Source organism: Bos javanicus, chromosome 9 (genome assembly GCF_032452875.1).
Source record: "Bos javanicus breed banteng chromosome 9, ARS-OSU_banteng_1.0, whole genome shotgun sequence".
In the NCBI taxonomy this organism is placed as follows: domain Eukaryota; kingdom Metazoa; phylum Chordata; class Mammalia; order Artiodactyla; family Bovidae; genus Bos; species Bos javanicus.
Genome location: NC_083876.1, coordinates 28,511,094 through 28,533,214, shown reverse-complemented (window position 1 = coordinate 28,533,214; position 22,121 = coordinate 28,511,094). Strand labels below are relative to the sequence as shown.

At 39.9% G+C, this 22,121-nt stretch overlaps 1 protein-coding gene and 1 long non-coding RNA gene across 3 annotated transcripts in view; one reads left to right on the top strand and one right to left on the bottom strand.

Moving 5' to 3' along the window:
• Window positions 1-3,122: 3,122 nt before the first annotated feature.
• Window positions 3,123-22,121, bottom strand: part of LOC133253767 (uncharacterized) — a 27,126-nt gene continuing 8,127 nt past the window's right edge. Inside the window, exons 1-2 of one of the 2 annotated variants that reach the window (XR_009738419.1) lie at window positions 18,058-19,958; window positions 3,123-5,650 (exon numbers count right to left, since the gene is read on the bottom strand). This is a non-coding gene — a long non-coding RNA (uncharacterized LOC133253767). Of the gene's footprint in view, window positions 5,651-18,057; window positions 19,959-22,121 lie in introns of those variants that run through there. The other variant, XR_009738420.1, reaches the window with a different exon arrangement.
• The window catches only part of FABP7 (fatty acid binding protein 7), a 4,083-nt gene continuing 2,890 nt past the window's right edge, over window positions 20,929-22,121 (top strand). The window contains exons 1-2 of the mRNA XM_061427436.1: window positions 20,929-21,388; window positions 21,848-22,020. Coding sequence (XP_061283420.1) covers window positions 21,316-21,388; window positions 21,848-22,020 — 246 coding nt within the window. The 5' untranslated portion in view covers window positions 20,929-21,315. The remainder of the gene's footprint in view (window positions 21,389-21,847; window positions 22,021-22,121) is intronic.

Genomic DNA, 22,121 nt, shown 5'->3' with positions numbered 1-22,121 from the left:
TTGCATGCTATTACTAGAAGATTCCACTCACAGAAACAAAGGCCTGGCACAGCCAAATAAACCAATAAAAATATTTTTAAAACTCTTGGTGTGAAAATTTAGTTATATTTATACACACATAAACGCACATGAATATATATGTACTTAAATATTTTCTTTGATCATAGACTAGAAGAGATCATGAAACTGATGTCAGTAATTTCTACTTAATCTAAATTAATTCAGGATTTTTATTCGTAAACTCTGTGTGTCTGTAAAACAGGTTTTATAGCAGCACCTACATCATAGGGTTATTGTGAGAATTAAATACGTTAATATATGTAAGCTGGGGCCTCCCTGGTAGCTCAGTCGGTAAAGAATCTGCCTGCAATGCAGGAGACCTGGGTTCAATTCCTGGGTTGGGAAGATCCCCGGGAGAAGGGAATGGCTACCTACTTCATGTAGATGTGTTAATATAGGTAAACTACATCAAATAGTGCTTGGCCTATAGAAAGCCCTATAGTAAAAATAACTATTAATACAATAGAAAACTATAATAATAATAGCTTGCTACTATTATTACTACCTCTGCCCTCATCCTTGCTGTTGATCCCAAGTGGTGACGGGTCATAGGGGACAAGGGAGGTGGCCATGCATCTTGTCCTTGGTTTTCACCATCTATGCTTCTTGCTGGCATCTTTGCTGAGAAGTCTTGTTCCTTTAAAGTTACTCAGGTTACTGCCCCATCCTGTCTACAGGCTTTTCTGGTTTCCCTTCACACTTAGCTATTTTTTTGCACCTCTTTTCAGCACATTTAGCTCAGGAAGGTTCTGTATCAGACATGTGTTAGATAATGCAAACGGCCACTTTTATTTAATGCTCAGGGATGCTGGAAGCTAAGAAGGGAACTCAACAAAGCTTCTGCCTCCTCTCACTCCATCTAAGAATCAAGGCACAGACTCTTCATCTCTCAGGTCCCTCCAACCATATAGTCAAAGATTTCTGTCCTGTGTTCCATCTCAGAACTCAGCTCGGGAAAGAAAGGCGGTGGAGGACTCTGGGCCTTAGCAGGGACTCGCTAGCTCCCAAGCTCTCTGGTTTCCTGCTCATCTTCTTTCTTTCTCTTCTCCCAGCCTTTTCCCCAGCCCAGGTAGTCTTTACTTCGTTTGGACCTTCTGAGATCTGAGCTGGAGGGCTGGCTCTTATTTCATCAGGCTTTCCTCGAGACCCGTTGTAATGCCCTTGGGTCCCTGTACCCAAATGTTCTGACTTCTGTATCTGAAAATCCACTGCCCCTCCCCAGTTTGCCACCCTGATATCCTCCCCCTCCTTTTCTCTGTGGGCACAGCTCCTCCCCAGAGGCTTAGCTGACTAGCAAAGGAATTTAATAATGTGATTCTAGAAGGCTAAGGACCAAAAACAAAGAATCAATGATTTACATTGCAAAATATATCTTGTCTGTATAAGTCTTTGTGTTCTGGGAAAAACCTGACTTTTCCTGGAGGTACGATTGTCCTTGCTGGCAGTCTCCAAAAGAGCGAGGACCAGTTTCCTATAGAGAATCTATTTCACAAGAACAGTAACTTCTTCATCACACAATACAGCCTGTGCTTCTCTGGGCGACATTTCCTCCCCTAACTCCAGGGTTAAGCCTAAGTAAGTGAGAATCACAGGCAATACCCTTGAGTAGAATTGTCAGGCATTTTAAAGGACTTTTCCTCTTTCAAGTGCTGGCCTAAACTTCTGCCATCCTTTCTTGCTCTTCTCCGGGGACATTGGCCATAATACAGGTTGAAGCTGTTCTTCAAAAATAAGCTCCGGGGACTTCCTTGATGGTCCAGTGGCTAACACTGCCCCCTCCCATTGCAGGGAGCACAGGTTCGACCCCTGGTCAGGGAACTAGATTCCACATGCGGCAACTAAGAGTTTGCATGCCACAAAAAAAGATTCCACAAGCTGCAATGAAGATATGAAAGTTGCTCAGGCTTGTCCGACTCTTTGCGACCCCATGGCCTATATAGTCCATGGAATTCTCCAGGCCTGAATACTGGAGTGGGTAGCCTTTTCCTTCTCCAGGGGATCTTCCCAACCCAGGGATCGAACCCAGGTCTCCTGCATTGCAGGTGGATTCTTAACCAGCTGAGCCACAAAGGAAGCCCAAGAATACTGGAGTGGGTAGCCTATCCCTTCTCCAGGGGATCTTCCTGACCCAGGAATTGAACCAGGGTCTCCTGTAATGCAGGCAGATTCTTTACCAACTGAGCTATCAGGGAGGCCATGGCATAGCCAAATATATATATATATATATATGTATATATATGTATATATACACACACACACATAGAATAAGCTCTGGTGAAAGCTCTTGCATAAAAGGTGAAGAGTTGGCTTTGCTTAGAGACCTGGTGCCTTGTATCCTTTGTCTAAGCTTCTGACACCTTTGAAAGGGCACACTATTAACAATTATGCCAGGACAGAAGGCATGAATTGGAATAGTTTTGCCCAACAGACCAAACTTCATGGCTCTTAGAGTTTACCGACAACAAACAAAGCCCTAGCCATATCTATTCCCCCCTCATGGTGATGGCCTAGTCTTTTGCCATCAACAGTTCGAGAAAACATAGGCTAAACTTTGGCTGCACAGAGTCAGGGGCCTCTCTATATTTGTTGAGTCCACCTAAGCCTGCACGGTCCCTGTTGTTTTAGCCATGGTCTCTTTTTAGGGATCTTGGCTAAGAACAAAATGCTATTTTCACAAAGGCAAAGAAAGAGAAAAACGCTTTCTTCAGATGTCACGTTTAACAGCTATCTGAAATAATCTCTCTACAGGAATAAGTGGTTGTCTCTGATTTTACCAGAGAGTCTAAAGCCTTCTTCCAAAGTACAATCTGTGGCCTGGCTGCTACTTGATGACAGCTCTGCAAGGTGACTTGCTAGGTGTTTGTACACAGCTTTGAAAAGAAATTCAGAGCCTAAAGAATGGGCTCTAACTAAAATTTTCACTCCTTCCTAGGTGTTCTCCAGGGATTCAGAGAACTGAATCTCTGTGGCAGTTTAGAAGGCTCTGTTGATATCTGTTTCCTACCTGATATAGCTTCTCCTGCATCTACCCAGAAAATGCAAAGCATTCAGTAGTCTGCTCACACTCAGTTGCATCACTGTCCAGCAGTTTATCTGAAATTGGCGTTGACTTCGGAGTCTGCCAGTTCTCTCCCATCTGTCACCTCAAGATGATCTGGTTCCGTGGTGATTTGCATTTATTATAGACAGGCTTCTTCTATAGTAGGTAGCATTTTATTCCACAAGACCCTGTTGCATAAGAAATGCAATTTTATTTTTTATAGTCAAATTTGGTTTCAAATAGAAGTTCCACAAAGTGATTTTTACCTAATCTGTCAATTCTAGATAATTTCATCTCATTTAAACTTCTCGGCTGATGAATGTATTGTATTTCATAGAAGACTACCAGGCCAGTATTTCCTCTTTTTCTCAAATCAGATCTACAAGTTTTCTGGCTGCAGCGCCCACATGCTGACCATCCCGCCTTCCACTTCGTTTCATTGGAAGAAATACCGCTACTCTTAAGGCAACTCCTTCACTGCCCTGTAGTTCTCAGACCCTTCTACCTCCTCACGGATTTATCTCTTGAAAGTATACCCTTTTTCTTAGTTTTACACGAGAACTTCAAATAATTCATAAGGTCAGACTCTTTCAACTCAAAAGTGTTAGCTTTCAAAACTTGCTTTTCGCCTGTCTCCTTCCCTGTTCTTCAGTGGTAATAAGAGGTGCCTCGAAGTCTGGTTGGAAAGAATAATGGGATAAAAGAGCATGACCAGGGTGAAAAACACCATGGCTAAACAGTACAAAATATATTACCCTATTACACTTTGGTGTGTAATGTCACTTTGTACAAAGTTTTGTGCTTTGAACAATGTCAAACTTTGACTTTGTCCATGGCAGGCTCTCTGGCAGGCTGCAGAGCCTCGAGACCACTTTTGCTCCCCGCCACTCCCACGTTTTACTATCACAGGTAATGGCACCTTCTCCGTGAAGGCTGTAATGAGAGTAGCCACTGACTGCCTCAGGGGACAATCATTAATATAGCCTTACTGTCCCTGATGTACAAGCCTCTCTGGTCATCATTCCCTATGTACTGCACTATTTTCATTGGCGTGCGTGTGTGCTCAGCCGCTTCAGTCCTGTCCGACTCCTTGCGACCCCATGGACCGCAGCCCGCCAGGCTCCTCTGTCCATGGGGATTCTCCAGGCAAGAATACTGGAGTGGGTTGCCATGCCCTCCTCCAGTAACACTAGCATACCAACATGCTGTAATACCTGTCATTATCCAAAAAAACTGAGAAATTCCCTGGTGGTCCTGTGGTCGGACTCTGTATGTTTCCACTGCAAGGGAATACGGGTTTATTCCCTGGTCTGGGAATTAAGATCCTGCATGCTGCTTGGTGCAGTCAGAAAATAAAGTTTGCATGACTTGACATAAACTTCCAGCCACTTCCCCAAATTATGAGTTCTTCATGAAAAACTTTTCAAAAGGCTTCTCTATACTCACTCTTCCAGTTCTTCTCTTAGCTTTTCTGGAACCCATTCTCATCACTCCTATCAGAAATATCAATGGCCTCCATGTGACCCAATCTGAAGATCAGCTCTGTCTTCATCTCTCCCAATTTCTCATTTATATTTGACAAAATTAATCAGTCACTCCCCTTGAAATTCTTCTTCCTTTGCCTTCTGATACATAAAACTATCCTTGTTTGCCTCCCACCTCACTAGCCACTTTGTTTTAAGCTTCCTTGTCTGGAATCTTCTACTTTTCCTGATTTATTAACAGAAAGTCCTTAAGGCTCAGTCATTGAATTGCTTCTCTGTGCTGTCCACATTCACTCCTTGAAACTTAAGAGTTTGATGACCTAATCCAGTCCCATGACTTTAAAGATCAATTATGTGCTTTTGGTGGCTCCAAAATGTACATTTTAATGGAAAATCTCTCTTCTGAGCTCTAGAATGCCATATTCAAAAGTCTGCTTGGTATCTGCCTTGGATACATAATAGACATCTTACACTTATCATTTCCAATGAGAAATGCTGATTTACCCCTTATAAACCACTTTTCCCCTAGATTTTTAAAATGCACTAAATGGAATTACAATTCAATAAGTTGCTCCGGTCAGAATCTTGTAATCTTTCTTGATGCTGCCCTTTCTCTCATGTGAGACAGGACAGGAAATCTCAGCAGGGTGAGTGTCACCATTGTCCAAAGAAGATGACTGAGGACTGGGTCCTGTAGTACCATCATGACAGCCACTTCCTTCCTGGGCCCTGGTGCTTTGTCCTTTCATCTGTCTTTGGATCTTAGATGAAACTTCATGGAGAAGGAGGAGGGGATCTTTGAACTGATCTGGAGAAAAATCTAAAATGTCTCAATAATCACAAATTTTACTAAGTTTGCAAAAAAGTGAGCACATAAAGTTTTCTTCTTTTAGGTCAAAATGGGAAGTAAGTTATTAGTCAAGTTCAGTTACAGAAGAACAAAGACATACATTATTACATACAGGTCTGGGCTGCAAATTCATACCCAGTACCCCTGAGGTTTCTCTTCTTTCCGGACAGGTTGCTCAAGGAGGCTACAGGAATCCCAGTGAGTCAGCAAGGTGATCTATAAAGGAGCCAGAAGAAAATATTAATGCCCTCATTCGTATTTAATTTTATGTAAAATTAGATCTAAATTAATCTTTACTAGACATATATGAATAGATAGATAGATTGGCATTAGTCCTTTACTGAGGCACGTATCAGTCACTTGTCATGCCACGTCCCGAGGAAGACTGCTTGACAGCGAGTCCCTCATTTTTCATCCCATTTCAGTTCCATGATATACTGTATTGTACATGGACCCAACCAAGTGAATTCATAAATCACGTTATCCAGTTTTATTTAAACTAAGCATTATGAAATGAGGCAAAAAGATTGAAAATATGTCTAAGAAAATGAAGATTTAAAACAATGCTAACAGCATACGACTTAACAGCAAAAAGTGAGTGCTGGTATGTGTTTCCTGACTCCTAGTGGAAGTTCTTGTCAGTCACATTCTAGGGTATAAACTGGGAGCATATAAACAGTTTTAACAAACAATGAAAAGAAAGTTCACAATTACAAGAAGACCACTTGAAATGTGCATTTATGGCCATTATTATTGAAAGTAATACTCAAACCTAAGTGTATATTTGGCCTTGAAATAGTAGTTAACAGTAATATGGAGTCATCTACAATTAGCAATATCATATATAAAAATATTATTTGTCTTCATCTCATTCTCTTCAGTTTATATTTTATATGAGTTATGCATACTATGTTACCATGGTAGTTAAATGTATATAAGTTATGAATAAATAAATGCACAAATATGAGGTGGATAAACATTTTATCGATGAGATGCAAGATAAAAATTATTTAGAGATCATTGCTCATTAGGACAGCAATTAGCAGGGCTACTTCTAAATCTTAGAGTGGAAATAGTAGAGCTACACAGTACTTCAAGAAGTTTCTTAAAGAAACAAGGCCCTTTGTTACCAACATATATTTTGTTCTCTTCTTGAGTTTTTCTTTTCAAGAGTTATAAAGCAGGATCACTAGTGTCACAAACTCAGAACGAGTCCCACGCTCTCTCATTCATTAATTTATTCAAATGTACTCATTAAGTACCTCCTGTGTGTAAAGAAAGCCCAGAGGTTCCTCCTAAGAATTTCCAAATCAAGTTACAAGCGTTCTTGGCAACAATTCTCAATTGTATTTGGCTGCCTTCTTTCCCCGCAGGGTGTATGCCAACTATGCAAATCAATTACAGAAAGGCATTTGTCACTGCTCAAACTAAAAATCTAGACAAGCAAACCAATTCTAATTAATTCCTAGTTTAAAAACTGATTTGCAATAAAGTGCTATTACTAATTTCTTCTCCTCCTCCTCTTAGCTATCTCCTTTTGATATATTAAAGTCATGTTATAAATTGTCAGAAGCATCTACTGTTAATCAGGTTAAGCAAAGGATACACATCCGGCAATAGCTATTGAGTTCTTAGTGTGACACTATTCTAAGCATTTAATTTGTATTCACTCATTTAATCCTCGCAACCATGATTTAACTATGACAATGAGAGTTTTAAAGATGAACTGAGGTGCAGAAAAGTTCCCTTTAATTTTACATATGGTAAGGAGTAGAGGCAGTATTTAGCCCCTAGCAGTCTGGCCAAAGAGCAAATATCCTAAATCACTATGCTATAATACAACTCTAGACTACTTATGGTTCATTTGGCAAATGTTGTTTTTTTCTCTTTTAATTTTATTCCCAGATGACTCAATGGTAAAGAATCCACCTGCCAATGCAGGAGATGCAGATTCAATCCCTGGGTCAGGAATATCCCCTGGAGAAGGAAATGACAACCCACTCCAGTATTCTTGCCTGGAAAATCCCATGGACAGAGGAGGCTGGTGGGTTACAGTCCATGGGGTCACAAAAAGTCAGACACAACTTAGTGGCTAAGCATGCACTCATGACCTATAGTTTACATGCAACAAATGTGTCCATTTGAAGTGTATGGTTCGATAGTTTTGATAAACGTACACATCCAAGTATCCAACAAACCAATCAACATGGAGAATATTTTTCTTTCTCTAAAATGTTCACTTATGCCTTTTTGCAAGAAACAGTAGTTGAGTAATTGCCTTTTCTTGTTTATAAAATGTCCCTTTTCATTCCTAGCAAGTTTCTTTGTTCTGGGCTATTTTGTCTGGTTGTTTAAATTAAATAAAATTACTTTATTGTAGTATCACTATGAACAAAGATAGTGGAGGTGATGGGGTTCCAGTTGATCTATTTCAAATCCTAAAAGATGATGCTGCACTCAATATGCCAGCAAATTTGGAAAACTCAGCAGTGGCCACAGGGCTGGAAAAGGCCAGTTTTCATTCCAGTCCCAAAAAAAAGGCAATGCCAAAGAATGCTCAAACTACCGCGCAATTGCACTCATCTCACACGCTAGTAAAGTAATGCTCAAAATGTTCCAAGCCAGGCTTCAGCAATACGTGAACCGTGAACTTCCAGATGTTCAAGCTGGATTTAGAAAAGGCAGAGGAACCAGAGATCAGATTGCCAACATCCAACTGGATCATTGAAAAAGCAAAAGAGTTTCAGAAAAACATCTACTTCTGTTTTATTGATTACACCAAAGCCTTTGTGTGGATCACAATAAACTGTGGAAAATTCTTAAAGAGATGGGACTACCAGACCGCCTTTCCTGCCTCCTGAAAAATCTGTATGCAAGACAAGAAGCAATGGTTAGAACTGGATATGGAACAATACACTGGTTCCAAATTAGGAAAGGAGTATGTCAAGGCTGTATTTGTCACCCTGTGTATTTAACTTTTATGCAGAGTACATCATGCAAAATGCCAGACTGGATGAAGCACAAACTGGGATCAAGATTGCTGGGAGAAATATCAATAACCTCAGATACGCAGATGATACCACCCTTATGGCAGAAAGTGAGGAGGAACAAAAGGGCCTCTTGATGAAAGTGAAAGAGGAGAGTGAAAAGCTGGCTTAAAACTCAACATTCAGAAAACTATGATCATGGCATCAAGTCCTGTCACTTCATGGCAAATAGATGGGGAAACAATGGAAACAGTTACAAACTTTTGTTTCTTGGGCTCCAAAATCACTGCAGATGGTGACTGCAGCCATGAAATTAAAAGAAGCTTGCTCCTTGGAAGAAAAGCTATGACAAACCTAGACAGCATATTAAAATGAGACATTGCTTTGCCAACAAAGGTTTGTCGAGTCAAAGCTATGGTTTTTCCAGTAGTCACCTATGATTGTGGGAAGTGGACTATAAAGAAAGCTGAGCACTGAAGAATTGGTGCTTTTGAACTGCAGTGTTGGAGAAGACTCTTGAGAGTCGCTTGGACTGCAAGGAGATCCAACCAATCCATCCTAAAGGAGATCAGTCCTGAATATTCATTGGAAGGACTGATGCTGAAGCTGAAACTCTGATGCTTTGGCCATCTGATCCAAAGAATTGACTTATTGGAAAAGACCCTGATACTGCAAAAGATTGAAGACAGGAGGAGAAGGGGATGACAGAGGATGAGATGGTTGGATGGCATCACCAATTTGATGGACATGAGTTTGAGTAAGCTCCGGGAGTTGGTGATGGACAGGGAAGTCTGGTGTGCTGCCGTCCATGGGGTTGCAAAGGGTTGTACACGACTGAGTGACTGAACTGAACTGATTGAAGTATATTGCTATACTGACCAAAATGGATATAATAAAGCTACAAAATGCTAGAAATGAAAAAATGAAAAATTTTGAGAGATAAATCTGTAAGTGTGGCTTCTGCAATGTACTCCTTGTTTCAAAATTGATTTGAACAATTAAAACGAGTCTTTGCTGAGCATTTCCTTTTATGTTGACTAGGGCTATTTTATCAGCCATAAATACCTGAAAGAAAACAGCACATGTATCACTGCTGCTGCTGCTGCTAAGTCGCTTCAGTCGTGTCCGACTCTGTGTGACCCACAGACGGCAGCCCATCAGGCTCCCCCGTCCCTGGGATTCTCCAGGCAAGAACACTGGAGTGGGTTGCCATTTCCTTCTCCAATGCATGAAAGTGAAAAGTGAAAGTGAAGTCGCTCAGTCGTGTCCGACTCTTAGCAACCCCACGGACTGCAGCCCACCAGGCTCCTCCGTCCATGGGATTTTCCAGGCAAGAGTGCTGGAGTGGGGTGCCATTGCCCTCTCCGACATGTATCACTACAACAATTTAAAATGAAAGCTTTTGCCAATGACTAGTATACAGCTCCTCATTAAGTAAACAATCAAATTTTTAATAAAACTCATGTTGAAGAGAATTTTATGAGATTTCCAGGTTAAACTTAGCATTATTTACTTGACAAATTCAAACATAGCTATTTAGTTCTTTCTCTTTTCCCCAACTCCATCTTCCTAAAAAGATTATGTTTATAATCTCAAATTTTTACATCAGGGACTTCCCCAGTGGTCCAGTGGTTGGGACTTTGACTTTCAATGTAGGGGATGTGGGTTTGATCCCTGGTCAGGGGGCCAAGATCCCACATACCTCTTGAACAAAAAGTGAAAACATAAAACAGAGGCAGTATTGTAACAAATTCAATAAAGACTTTAAAAATTTTTTGCATCAATAGAATTGTTTTATTTTCTCTGAATTAGAATCCTGAGTGCCTCTGGGTGTTGCTAAATACTGACTGGGTGCATCTGGGTGAGTGCATAAGATATGACATATGAGGCTCCTACAAGGTGACTGATAACATAAGTAGGTCAAAGTTCTCTTAACTTCTCAGATAGAGTTTCCATAAAGCTGAACTTGAAAATGGACTAACATAATGTAGAAGTACTGAAGAATTCTAGGGCATTAGAGAAAGAAGAAACCTAAATTGATGACCCAGTATAACAGCATCATTTCCAGACAAAGATACAAATGTTAAAGGGGTTAGATAATTTATCTAAGGATAGATATATAGAATAGCCAGTATAAGAAATCCTGTGTTTTGAACCTAGACAGTAGTCAAAACAAGAAAATCTTCTCTTAATAGGCTTTTCATGTAGGGCAGCAGAAGATTATTTTATTAATTTATCTAAATGCTGGTTGTGAACAGATAGAAGATTAACGGTGATAATCCCTAGGTTATGGAGTTTTGCTTCATTTTGTTTTTAATTATTTTTACACCCAAATACTATCTTGAAGAGACTGGGAATATAAACTTATACATGGAAGACAAACACATTGCTGAAAGAAGTACCACAGTTTTTAATAAATGGAGCTAAAACCTACGGTTTCTAAATGGAAAGACTGCATGTAACTGTGATTCAATCCTTTCTGAAAAATTTAGAAATTTTAACTCAATTCTGACCTGTTAACATTTTGAAAAGATGTTTAAAGAGACAGAAGGATTATTCTCTCCTGAAGGATGCTGAAGATCCCAAACTGAAGAATTACTTCAGTATTTTATGACCTATCTCCTTTTTGACAAAAATTGCATGCCTTCCCTTGATTTTTAAGTCAAAACAATGCAATTTTGAACATAGTTTCTTAAACTGAACACATTGTCTCTTTCAACATTCAGGATCCTCAGCCTCAAGGAAGGGACGTGTGTGTGTGTGTGTGTGTGTGTGTGTGTGTATGTATCTTTCCTATGGGTTGGAATACTAGTCATAAAAAATGAAACCTTGCCATTGTGACAAGACAGATGGATCTAGAAGACATTATGGTAAATAAGTCAGACAAAGGCAGACACCATGTGATCTCACTTATATGTGGAATCTAAAATACAAAACAAACCAGCCGACAAAACAACGTGAAAACAGACTTGTTGGTACGGAGAACAAAACAGTGGTTGCCAGAGGGTAGTGGGAGGGGAGAAACAGGTGAAGTGGATTAAGAGGTAAAAATCTCCAGTTACAAAAAAGAGAAGCCATGAGGATGTAATACACAGCATAAGGATATTATTTTAGTAACTTTTTATGGATCAAAAATAACCTTTTGTTTGAAGTTATTGTGTGATTATTTCATAATTTATGTGAGTGCCAAATCACTATGTGGCACGCCAGAAACTAACATAATACTGTACATCAACTAGCTTTCACCAACAAAACAGAAAAGTGCTGGTTATTATTCAGAAACCAGACTCTGATGATGGGGATTTGGAAACAGTTTGACAGCAGACCTTGATCTTGTCTCTCGGCAGACACAAGTCAGCTAGGCTATCATGACTGATATATGCAATCAGATTTTATGGCTTTGCAGGAGAAATTTAAGTGTAGAGTAAATTGAGTTCTCAAATCCAACGTCTAATATAGTCTCTTCCTACAGACAAGTAGCACATGAGGATGGTATAATGAAAATGAGTGCTTACTAATTTTCAAAGAGAAAATCTCTTCTATGTTCACAATATGATGAAAAAAATTGAGCCACCACTTAAAAAAAGTTTCTGTATCAACCCCACTCCAGTACTCTTGCCTGGAAAATCCCATGGGCGGAGGAGCCTGGTGGGCTGCAGTCCATGGGGTCGCAAAGAGTCTGACATGACCAAGCAACTTGACTTTCACTTTTCACTTTCACGCATTGGAGCAGGAAATGGCAACCCACTCCAGTGTTCTTGCCTGGAGAATCCCAGGGACGCAGGAGCCTGGTTGGCTGCCATCTACGGGGTCGCACAGAGTCGGACATGACTGAAGCGACTTAGCAGCAGCAGCTCTATATTTATTTGGTTTCTAAAGGCTCCAATGAAAAACTATGGTCAGCCATATTTCTTATAATGATTTATGAATATCTGATTGAATATTGGATTTCCCCTTATATTTACGTATTCTTATTTGAATTATATTTGATTCAAAAATATTGCTAGAATTAGAGAGCTTGTGTTCTATTTTCACTAATTATGTCAAATAATGAGGCATTTTGATCTATATATTGGTACCTATTTTTTAACTACACGGGTTTGAACCCTGGGTTAGGGAGACTTCCTGGTGCAGGAAGTGGAAACCCATTCCAGTACTCTTGCCTGAAAAATCCCATGGACAGAGGGAGCCTGGCGGGCTACGGTCCAAGGCGTCGCAAAGAGTCAGACACGACTGAGCAACTGAGCATGCATGATTTTTTAGCATACAGAAAGTTTTTCTCAATTATCATTTAGTTCATTACATATCTGATTCCAATTGTTTGGGAAGTGAAAGTCACTCAGTCGTATCTGACTCTTAGCAATCCCATGGACAGCCCATGGAATTCTCCAGGCCAGAATACTGGAGTGGGTAGCATTTCCCTTCTCAAGGGGATCTTCCCAATCCAGAGATGGAACCCAGGTCTCCTGCATTGCAGGAGGATTATTTACCAGCTGAACCACAGGGAAACCCAATTGTTTAGATGTCTTTATTAGTAATATTTATAATTAGGGTGTATTTTCCTTCTCTTTATATCTATTATTTTCACTTTGATCATTTACTATATCTCTCTATATTCTAGAAATTCTCTTCAAACAATATTATGCTATGTATTACTATCTCCACTGCAGGATATTAGCTATTTCCAAATGGTAAATTAATATGAGGAGCAGAAAATTTGTGATATTCTGGCATTTTCTTAACAACTTCAAATGTAGGCTTACTCTTCAATAAATCAATGGGTGCTAGCATTTGTTAAGTCATTCCTATGACTTAACAAAAATAATGTAATCATAATAATGGTTTTAACAAGTTGTTTTGGAAATAAGCAATAAATTAATTAATATCCTATTTTATTTTAATTTTATATCACTAACATTCAAAGATAATGTTTAGACTAGGTTGAGGAAAAGTAAATGCAGCTTCAGACCATGAATTTTAAATCATTATGACTAGGCTCAAAGACATCTTTATTAATCAAATTAGGAACCATTACAATCAACACATTTTTACCAATAAGAAATAAGTTTGTTTGTTCTTGCCGCATAAAAATTTGTGCTTTGGGATTCAACAAACTTTTGGAAAGCATTTTCTGCTTCTGGCTAGTTGTGGAAGAGCTTTCCCTGCAAAAAGTTGTTGAGATGCTTGAAGAAGTGGTAGTTTGGTGGCAAGAGGTCAGGTAAATATGGTGGATGAGGCAAAATGTCATAGCTTAATTTGTTCAACTTTTGAAGTGTTGGTTCTGCAATGCGTGGTCAGGCATTGTCATGGAGAAGAACTGGGCCCTTTCTGTTGACTAATGCAACCTGCAGTTGCATTTCTGCAATACTGGCAGTTTTCAGTGCATCTCATCAATTTGCTGAGTACACCTCTCAGATGTAATGGTTTTACCAGTTTTCAGAAAGTTGTAGTGGACCAGACTGGCAGCAGACCACCAGACAGTGACCATGACCTTTTTTGTGTGCAAGTTTGACTCTGAGAAGTGCTTTGGAACTCCTTCTCATTCCAACCACTGAGCTGGCCATTGCTGGTTGTCATATAAAATCCACTTTTCATCACAAGTCACAATCCGATTGAGAAATGGTTTTGTTGTTGTTGCATAGAAAAAGAAGTGACAAGAAAAGCCAACAAGATGGCCTTTTTGATTTGCATTTAGTTCATGAGGCACCACTTATCCAAATTTTTCATCTTTCCAATTTGCTTCAAACGCCAACTGACTATAGAAAGGACGATGTTGAGTTCTTGGGTAATTTCTCATACAGTTGTAAGATGATCAGTTTCGATGATCCTCTCAGTTGTTCGCTGTCAACTTCCGATAGCCGGCCACTGTGCTCCTCATCTTCAAGGCGCTTGTCTCTGCAAGACTTCTTGAACTACCACTGCATTGTATGCTTGTTAGTAGTTCCTGGGCCAAGTGTGTTGTTGATGTTGGGAGTTGTCTCCACTGCTTTACGACCCATTTTGAACTCAAATAAGAAAATTGCTTGAATTTGCTCTTTGTCTAACATCATTTACCTAGCCTAAAATAAATATAAAATAAATAGCAAGTAATGTCATTAGCAAAAAAATAAAGCAAGAAATATGCATAAAAGTGATGTTTAAAAAACCACATTTATTTAAGAATGTATTCCAACATCAAACAGAAAAGTTCAACAATGCAAATTACTTTTGCACAAACCTAATATTCCTATGCTTTCCAATTAGTTATTGGGTAAAAAATACCATGAATCTCAATGGCCCGTTTATAATTTTTAATGATGTTACTGATCAAACTATATCAAGAGCTGTTCCAATAAACTGTCTTGAAAATTACGTGTTGCAGAGACTTAAATTTTAGATGGAACATATTATTCAAGGATTCCTTTTCTTCTAGAAAACAAGCATGAAAATATCTTATTCACAAGAGACCCAGGTAGACCAGATACTTTCTGCAACAAGACTTCTCAGTGTCTTCAGAAGTGTCTCCATTTAAATTAATTAATAGAGTGCCTTAATTTTATAAATCTTGATAATTTGCACTCTGATAGATTATATTCTCCATTACTACACAGAATTTTACTTGTTAGCATTGGTTTAATTAATGTTTCATTCTTAGGATAGTTGGATCATGTTTCTTCCTTGCTGGTATCTCATGGCACATTATTTTTTATTTAAAAATATTTTTCTTTCCAGTTTGAGATATAATTGATTTATACCATGGTATAAGTGTATTGTGTAATACACATAATTTTAAATGTGAAGCTATCCTTGGTACAAGTTACACACCATTTCTGAAATGATAGGGTCAATAATAGTATCACTGTTCCCTTAGTCTTTTCTTGTATTTTGCATTGAAGAAGTATGAGAATCCAAATTAATGTGATTCTGACAGACTATACTATTTATTTTATAAGGCATTAAATGTAATTAGCATATGCAGAATTTCAACTTAAAATTTTGTTTTTCAGTACAAAGTTCAGCATTATCCCAGACTACCTATTTCAAAATCTCTCTGGATAACTTCGAAGGTGAAAGTGAAATGAAAGTTGCTCAGTCATGTCCGACTCTTTGTGATCCCATGTATAAGTAGTCCATGGAATTTTCCAGGCCAGAATACTGGAGTGGGTAGCCTCTCCCTTCTCCAAGGACCTTCCCAACCCAGGGTTCCCAGGTCTCCTGAATTACAGGTAGATTCTTTACCAGCTGAGCCACAAGGGAAACCCAAGAATACTGGAGTGGGTAGCCTATCCCTTCTCCAGGGCATCTTCTCCACCCAAGAATTGAACTGGGATCTGCTGCATTGCAGGTGGATTCTTTACCAACTGAGCTATCAGGGAAGCCCCTGGGTGACTTTAGAGTCTGCATTATTATCAGTCTCTCCAAGTAACTCTAATGATTACCTACTTTAAGATATTTCCAGCCATCTAGGATCTCTATCGGAGAAGGCACTGGCGACCCACTCCAGTACTCTTGCCTGGAGAATCCTAGGGACTGAGGAGCCTGGTGGGCTGCTGTCTATGGAGTCACACAGAGTCGGACACGACTGACATGACTTAGCAGCAGCAGCAGCAGCAGCAGCAGCAGGATCTCTATCTTTTCTTTATAACCCTAAACTTAACTTTTTAAACAAACATTTTAAAAGCATATCCAGTTATCTCTAGTTTGTGGATAGGTTGACCTTTGATCCCACTGCCTTCTGTGGTTTTCTCTGCTCTGCGGAGGCAGCAGAGAGCAAAACAACATTTCCCAATCTCCTCTCTGGTATGTATGCCTGTGATTAGTCAGTCGTGTCTGACTCTTTGTGACCCCATGGACTGTAGCCCACCAGACTCCTCTGTCCATGGAGTTCTCCATTCAGCCCTGCCTAGCGTGCATGCTTGGGTAAGACTTGAATTCAAAACTCAGATTTAACTGAGAGAAAATGCACCCCAGACATCTACTTTGCTCCTGAGATCTGGCCCATGTGACATGCCTCTGGAATCACTGTTTCTGGGAGATGCTCCTCTATTCCTGAATGACAGCTAAGGCGAGAGATTTCTCCCACCAGCAGGTGGGGAAGCAGCTTCCTGATTCCCCAGACTTCTGATTTTAGTAGAGAAAACCCTTTCCTTAGGAGGCCAGTTTCTATGATGCAGTGGTGTGTTCTGGGAGTATTACTCAAAGCTCAGCTCAGTCTATCTAACCATCTCATACTCTGCTTTTGCCTTCAATCTTTCTCAGCATCAGAGTCTTTTTCAGTGGGTCAGCTCTCCACATCAGGTGGCCAAAGTATTGGAGCTTCGGCTTCAGAAACAGTCCTTCCAGCAAATATTCAGAGTTGATTTTCTTTGACTGGTTTCATTTCCTTGCAGTACAAGGGACTCTCAAGAGTCTTCTCCAGCACCACAGTTCAAAAGCATCAATTCTTCAGTGCTCAGCCTTCTTTATGGTCCAGCTCTCACTTTCGTATATGACTATTGGATCTCTTTACGAATTGCAGTCTTGTGGTGAAATGGCTTGCATAACTCAATGAAGCTATGATCCATGACTGCAGAGTCACTCAAGATGAATGGGTGATAGAGAAGAGTTCTGACAAAACATGGTCCTCTGGAGAAGGAAATAGCAACCCAGTATTCTTGCTTGGAGAATTCCATGGACAGTATGAGGAAGAGTTTTTAGGTATCCTTATCAAACAGGACTATATCCTGGATTGCCACTCCCTTCTCCAGGGGATCTTCCTGACCCAGGGATCAAACCTGGGTCTCCTGCATTACAGGCAGATTCTTTACCATCTGAGCCACCAGGGAAGCCCATCATACAGGACAGGAAGGATTATATAGGTTGCAAAGAGAGGAAAAGTTTGAATAGAAACTTGGAAAAGACCATTTATACAATTGCTTTCATTCTTATTTTTTGAAGTTCTCTGATTCTCTATGTCCACACTCTATATTTGTTCGTACCTTTAACATTGTAGAACAAACACTATGAACTTGATACTGTAACAGAAGATAAGGATAGAGCACAATAGATAATAAAAGACATAGATGCTAAAATAGATGCTCCAGGGAACTCATGTTCTAATGAGAGAGAACGATATTCAACAATTAGCTACACAAGCATTTAATTACATTTATGACACATTTAAAAAGATATAAACAAAACCATAGGTGACATAATTGGGGTTCTGATCATCTTCTCACAGTGAATATTTGAGTTAACCTCTAAAAGACAGTTGGAAAGTAACCAGGGGATTTGAGAGGAGCATTTTCTCAGCAGAGTTGTGGCAATATAGACAGCCTGAAGAGAGGGAAGGTCCATAACTCTTTCCTAAACTAACTTGGAACAAATTTCTCTCCCAAGTCTCTTTGTTAGATCTAGAAGCAGGTAAAGGACTTCTGCATTTTATGCCCAAGAAAATATGGAGAGTGGAATACTAGGACAAAGGGAGGTAAACAAAGCTTGTCTTTATTAGGTTTCCACACTTCAGTAGAAGAGGACGAAACAGCACTTCTTTTCAAGATTGTGCCACACCTGCAGGTGTATCTCCTCTCTGGTCTAGTCCACATTTTAAAAAACATAACAATATAAAAATTTCACAACAACAAGGCACAGACAAGTCACAGGTCTTTTTCTACACACCTCCTCCTGTTGAATTCCATCATCCATATTGCGTTCACTCCGGCTTGAAGGTCGGAGTCTTTACCATTTCTGAAGCCTAGAGTTGGTTTTGCTGGTTGGTTGCTTGAGGGGAGAGACCGTGGTGCACTAGACAGACCACAGTTGCAGCAAAAGGTGTTGGCTGAGGATATTGGCTATCACGAGTCATTCATTAACTGTGGGTCAATAAATAGTGCCTTCATGGTGTAACCACATATCATGTCCAACTAGAAAGATAATCTATTAGCATTTTCTTTTGTGTTATTTGGTAACAAAAAGAAACTCAAAACCACTACAATATTGTAAAGTAATTAGCCTCCAGTTAAAATAAATACATGTATATTAAAAAAAAAAGAAAAGAAACTCAGGCAAGCACTTTGAATGTTATTAAATCTCTTTTGGTGAAGATACTTGGATATTTTATAGGAAATAGTTCCGAGACCTTGGCTGGCTTACTTGGCTCAAGAACAGTGTTAAAATTTTATTAAAACCTTCTGTTACCTTAAGAAAGAAAAATTTTCATAAAGCAGGTGCCTGGAGATTCAGCCTCATGTGGAGATTTTGTCAAGATCTCCCAAAGCAACTTTCTTTGTTTCTTTTATTTCACTATTAAAAATAGTCTTTATAAATAGATTCTTTAGAGTCCATATTACCTATATAATGGTAATAGTCCTGAGAGAAGGGTCATTCTGTCAGATTCTTTCCTTGTTTAAATCTGTGGATGTACTTATAATATAAAAGCCATAGCAGGATAGCAGGATCATAAATTACTCCTAGGTTTAGAAAAATTGAAAAACAATCTATTATTAATACTTGAATCCTCCTTAGCAGAACACAATCTTTTCTCTATTCTTTTACTTTCTCTTTTAATAAAGTCCTCAATAAACAGAGCAAGTTACCTATTATTTGAAAGCAATTATTCTTGGTTGTAAATCTATGGTATCTTGAACAATTAAAAATAGTAAGATTAAATGTGTCAGTTTAGGTTAGGAAATTAGTCAAGTGGCTTTTCCTAAAATTTTTGTTATAAACATCTGCATAGCAATATTCTCTTCTGCTTATTACTAAATTAATACATTATTCCAAAAAATTTATCTCTAAGTTGCTGGACTTTCATGTTTTATATAAGGTGTAGAAAAATTGCATTACAGAAATATACGCTTTAAGTTAGAATAAGTATATCAAAAGCTACTTATCTAAAGAATGGAAGACATAAATTAGGTAAACAAATATTTCAGCATCACAATCAGTAAGGAGCAATGATGAGTATGTCTTAGACCTGGTCCCTTCTCTCAACAATCTTGATCTTATATTTCTGGACTATGAAAAAGAAATGATCTATTACATTTTAGGATAATAATTAACTATTCCACCAGCTTAAATATGTTTTATTAAGTGGAACATAGAAGAGCATTTTGATGAACAAAATAAATTGGTTTGAGAACTTCTACCATAAAGATGGTTTGTGTAAATGGATAAATTAGTGGCTTAGATTTAGAAAAAAAAAAAAAGAACGTATGAAAATTTCCTAGGTGGGGCTATCTTCAGGGAGTTGGTTTAAAAAGGCTGAAATGATGTCAGATGTGTCTGATGTTACTGCAAGCTTTGCTCCCTCTGGGCTTATTTCATTTCAGATTTCCAGACTTTTTACTGTAGCCTCTGGTAGCTTCAGGTTCCTGTCAGCACAACAGCAAGTCCTGTCTAGTGCCCATGGCAAGTTTAGGGGACTATAGTCATTGACTGGAAGGTTTGAGCTCCAGAAAATGAAAGTGAAAGATGCTCAGTTGTGTCCGACTCTTTGAGACCCCAAGGACTGTACAGTCCATGAAATTCTCCAGGCCAGAATACTGGAGTGGGTAGCATTTCCCTTACTCCAGGGGATCTTCCCATTCTCCAGGCCAGAATACTGGAGTGGGTAGCCTTTCCCTTACTCCAGGGGATCTTCCCAACCCGGGGGATGGAGTCTCCCGCATTGCGGGCGGATTCTTTCCCAGCTGAGCCACAAGAGAAGCCGAAGAATGCTAGAGTGGGTGGCCTATCCCTTCTCCAAGGGATCTTCCCGACCCAGGGATCGAACCGGGGTCTCCTGCATTGCAGGCGGATTCCTTACCAGCTGAGCTATCAGGGAAGCCCCTGGACTCGAGTACCGAAGCCAGAGTCTTCTGACTCCCACTGCTGCTCTAATTCTTCCCCTCACTCTACTGCTAACACAACCAGCAAACAGATGTAGATGTGACCTCGGGAAATCAAAAGGTTCTAGCGTGCAGGTCATTCAAAATCTTATTGGATGAACTTCTGCCCAGTTTATGTGAAGGAGTGCGGGAAAGAGTGGGTTCTGCTTTATTTCTATAGCTCATTAGTGAATCCTAACCATACTCTCCCTTAGGTCCCTTTTCCATCTCAGTCTGGTTCTCATCTCCTTAGAAAGAAAAATGGGATCTTTAAATTCACTCAGTTCATGTTGGGAAGAGGCCAAAATCAGGGTCCCATTAGTACTCCGCTGGAGGAGTCTTTCAGTAGCACAGTCTAGGAGAGGCATTTATGTCTCCTCCTTCTCCTCGTCTTTCCCTGGCTTGGCATATTCTAGCTCGTGTTTTGCTCTTCCTATTAATATGAGAGAAAAATAAAAGACACTATTCATCTTCCTTTGAAAAGTTTGGCATTTCAGTGGTTTTCTTGAAGTGTGTGTGTGTGGGGGGGGGGGGGGTCCTCATTAGTAACCAGCTTTGCCATGAACGGAAATCAATCTGAATGTCCTATTGTGCATTTTTTTTTTCTTTTCTCACAGCCTGAAATGGCCTTTGCCAAGTTTTCAAGCTGAATCTGAAAGACCCTCTCATTTTCCGCTCCCTGCCTCCAGCCTCATTGAACCTTTGCAGAGATTTCTCAGGCTGAAGAAGGGCTGCGCTGCGAGGACTGAGAGGAACGCGACCTACTCCGCTAACCCAGTGGCCTGAGCCAATCACAAAGAGGATTGGAACCTCCCGAGCCTCCCGCCCCTCTCCCTTCCCATCCCCTGCCCCTTCAACAACCTCCGGGAAAGAGGGACGCCGGAGGGATGTGTTTGGGATGTGTTTGCAATTCAAATCCTTGGCTTTCTGCCAGCCTCTTTTCTAAATAAAAGGCAGGAGCTGCGGTGAGGTGCAAAGGGGTCTTTGGAATTGCAGTGGCCCTGAGATCCGGAGATACCCTTATCCGCCGCTTTTATCTGCTTCCGAAGCAAACGGGGAAAGAGCAAGGATGGTGGAGGCTTTCTGTGCTACCTGGAAGCTGACGGAGAGTCAGAACTTTGATGAGTACATGAAGGCGCTTGGTAGGTAAAACTAAGATGTGCTGATCTCTTCTTAAACTTGCAGCTTCAGATACTCGCAGATTCCTTTTTTCACCCATCCGATTAGCAAGAGACAAAAGCAGATCCCATTGTCATAATCACGTGCTGTGCTGATTTTAAAAAACCATTTTCCACGGAAGGGCTTTTTAAATCTGGCATTTGTCCGCTTTCTTGCCTAGGGCCAAGTATTCTGTGAAGAATGTGAAGTTTCTGTGCCTTTTCAGTTTTTTTTTTTTCCAGCATCCTATTATTTATGCTTCCAAATTGGCAATCCACATATGACAAAGGCTCAGTAGTCGTCTAGCATAACTGATGGGCTAAACGTACTTTAATGAGACTTACACTTTACGACCTGGATTCCAGAATAGGAAAGTGGATTCCTACTTCATGAGCTATTTTGGAAGTTGCCACCAACTGTATTGCTTCTTTTTGCTATTTTAGGTGTGGGCTTTGCCACTAGGCAGGTGGGCAATGTGACTAAGCCAACAGTGATCATCAGTCAGGAGGGGGACAGAGTGGTGATCAGGACTCAAAGCACATTCAAGAACACAGAGATTAGTTTCCATCTGGGAGAAGAGTTTGATGAAACCACTGCAGACGACAGAAACTGTAAGGTAAGGAGCCGCTCCTTCCTCTGGGGTGGGGAGGAGAGGAGAGAATAAGTGTTTTTTTTTTTTTTTTTCCTAGATGATGGGAAGTGGAAAATGTTCTCAGT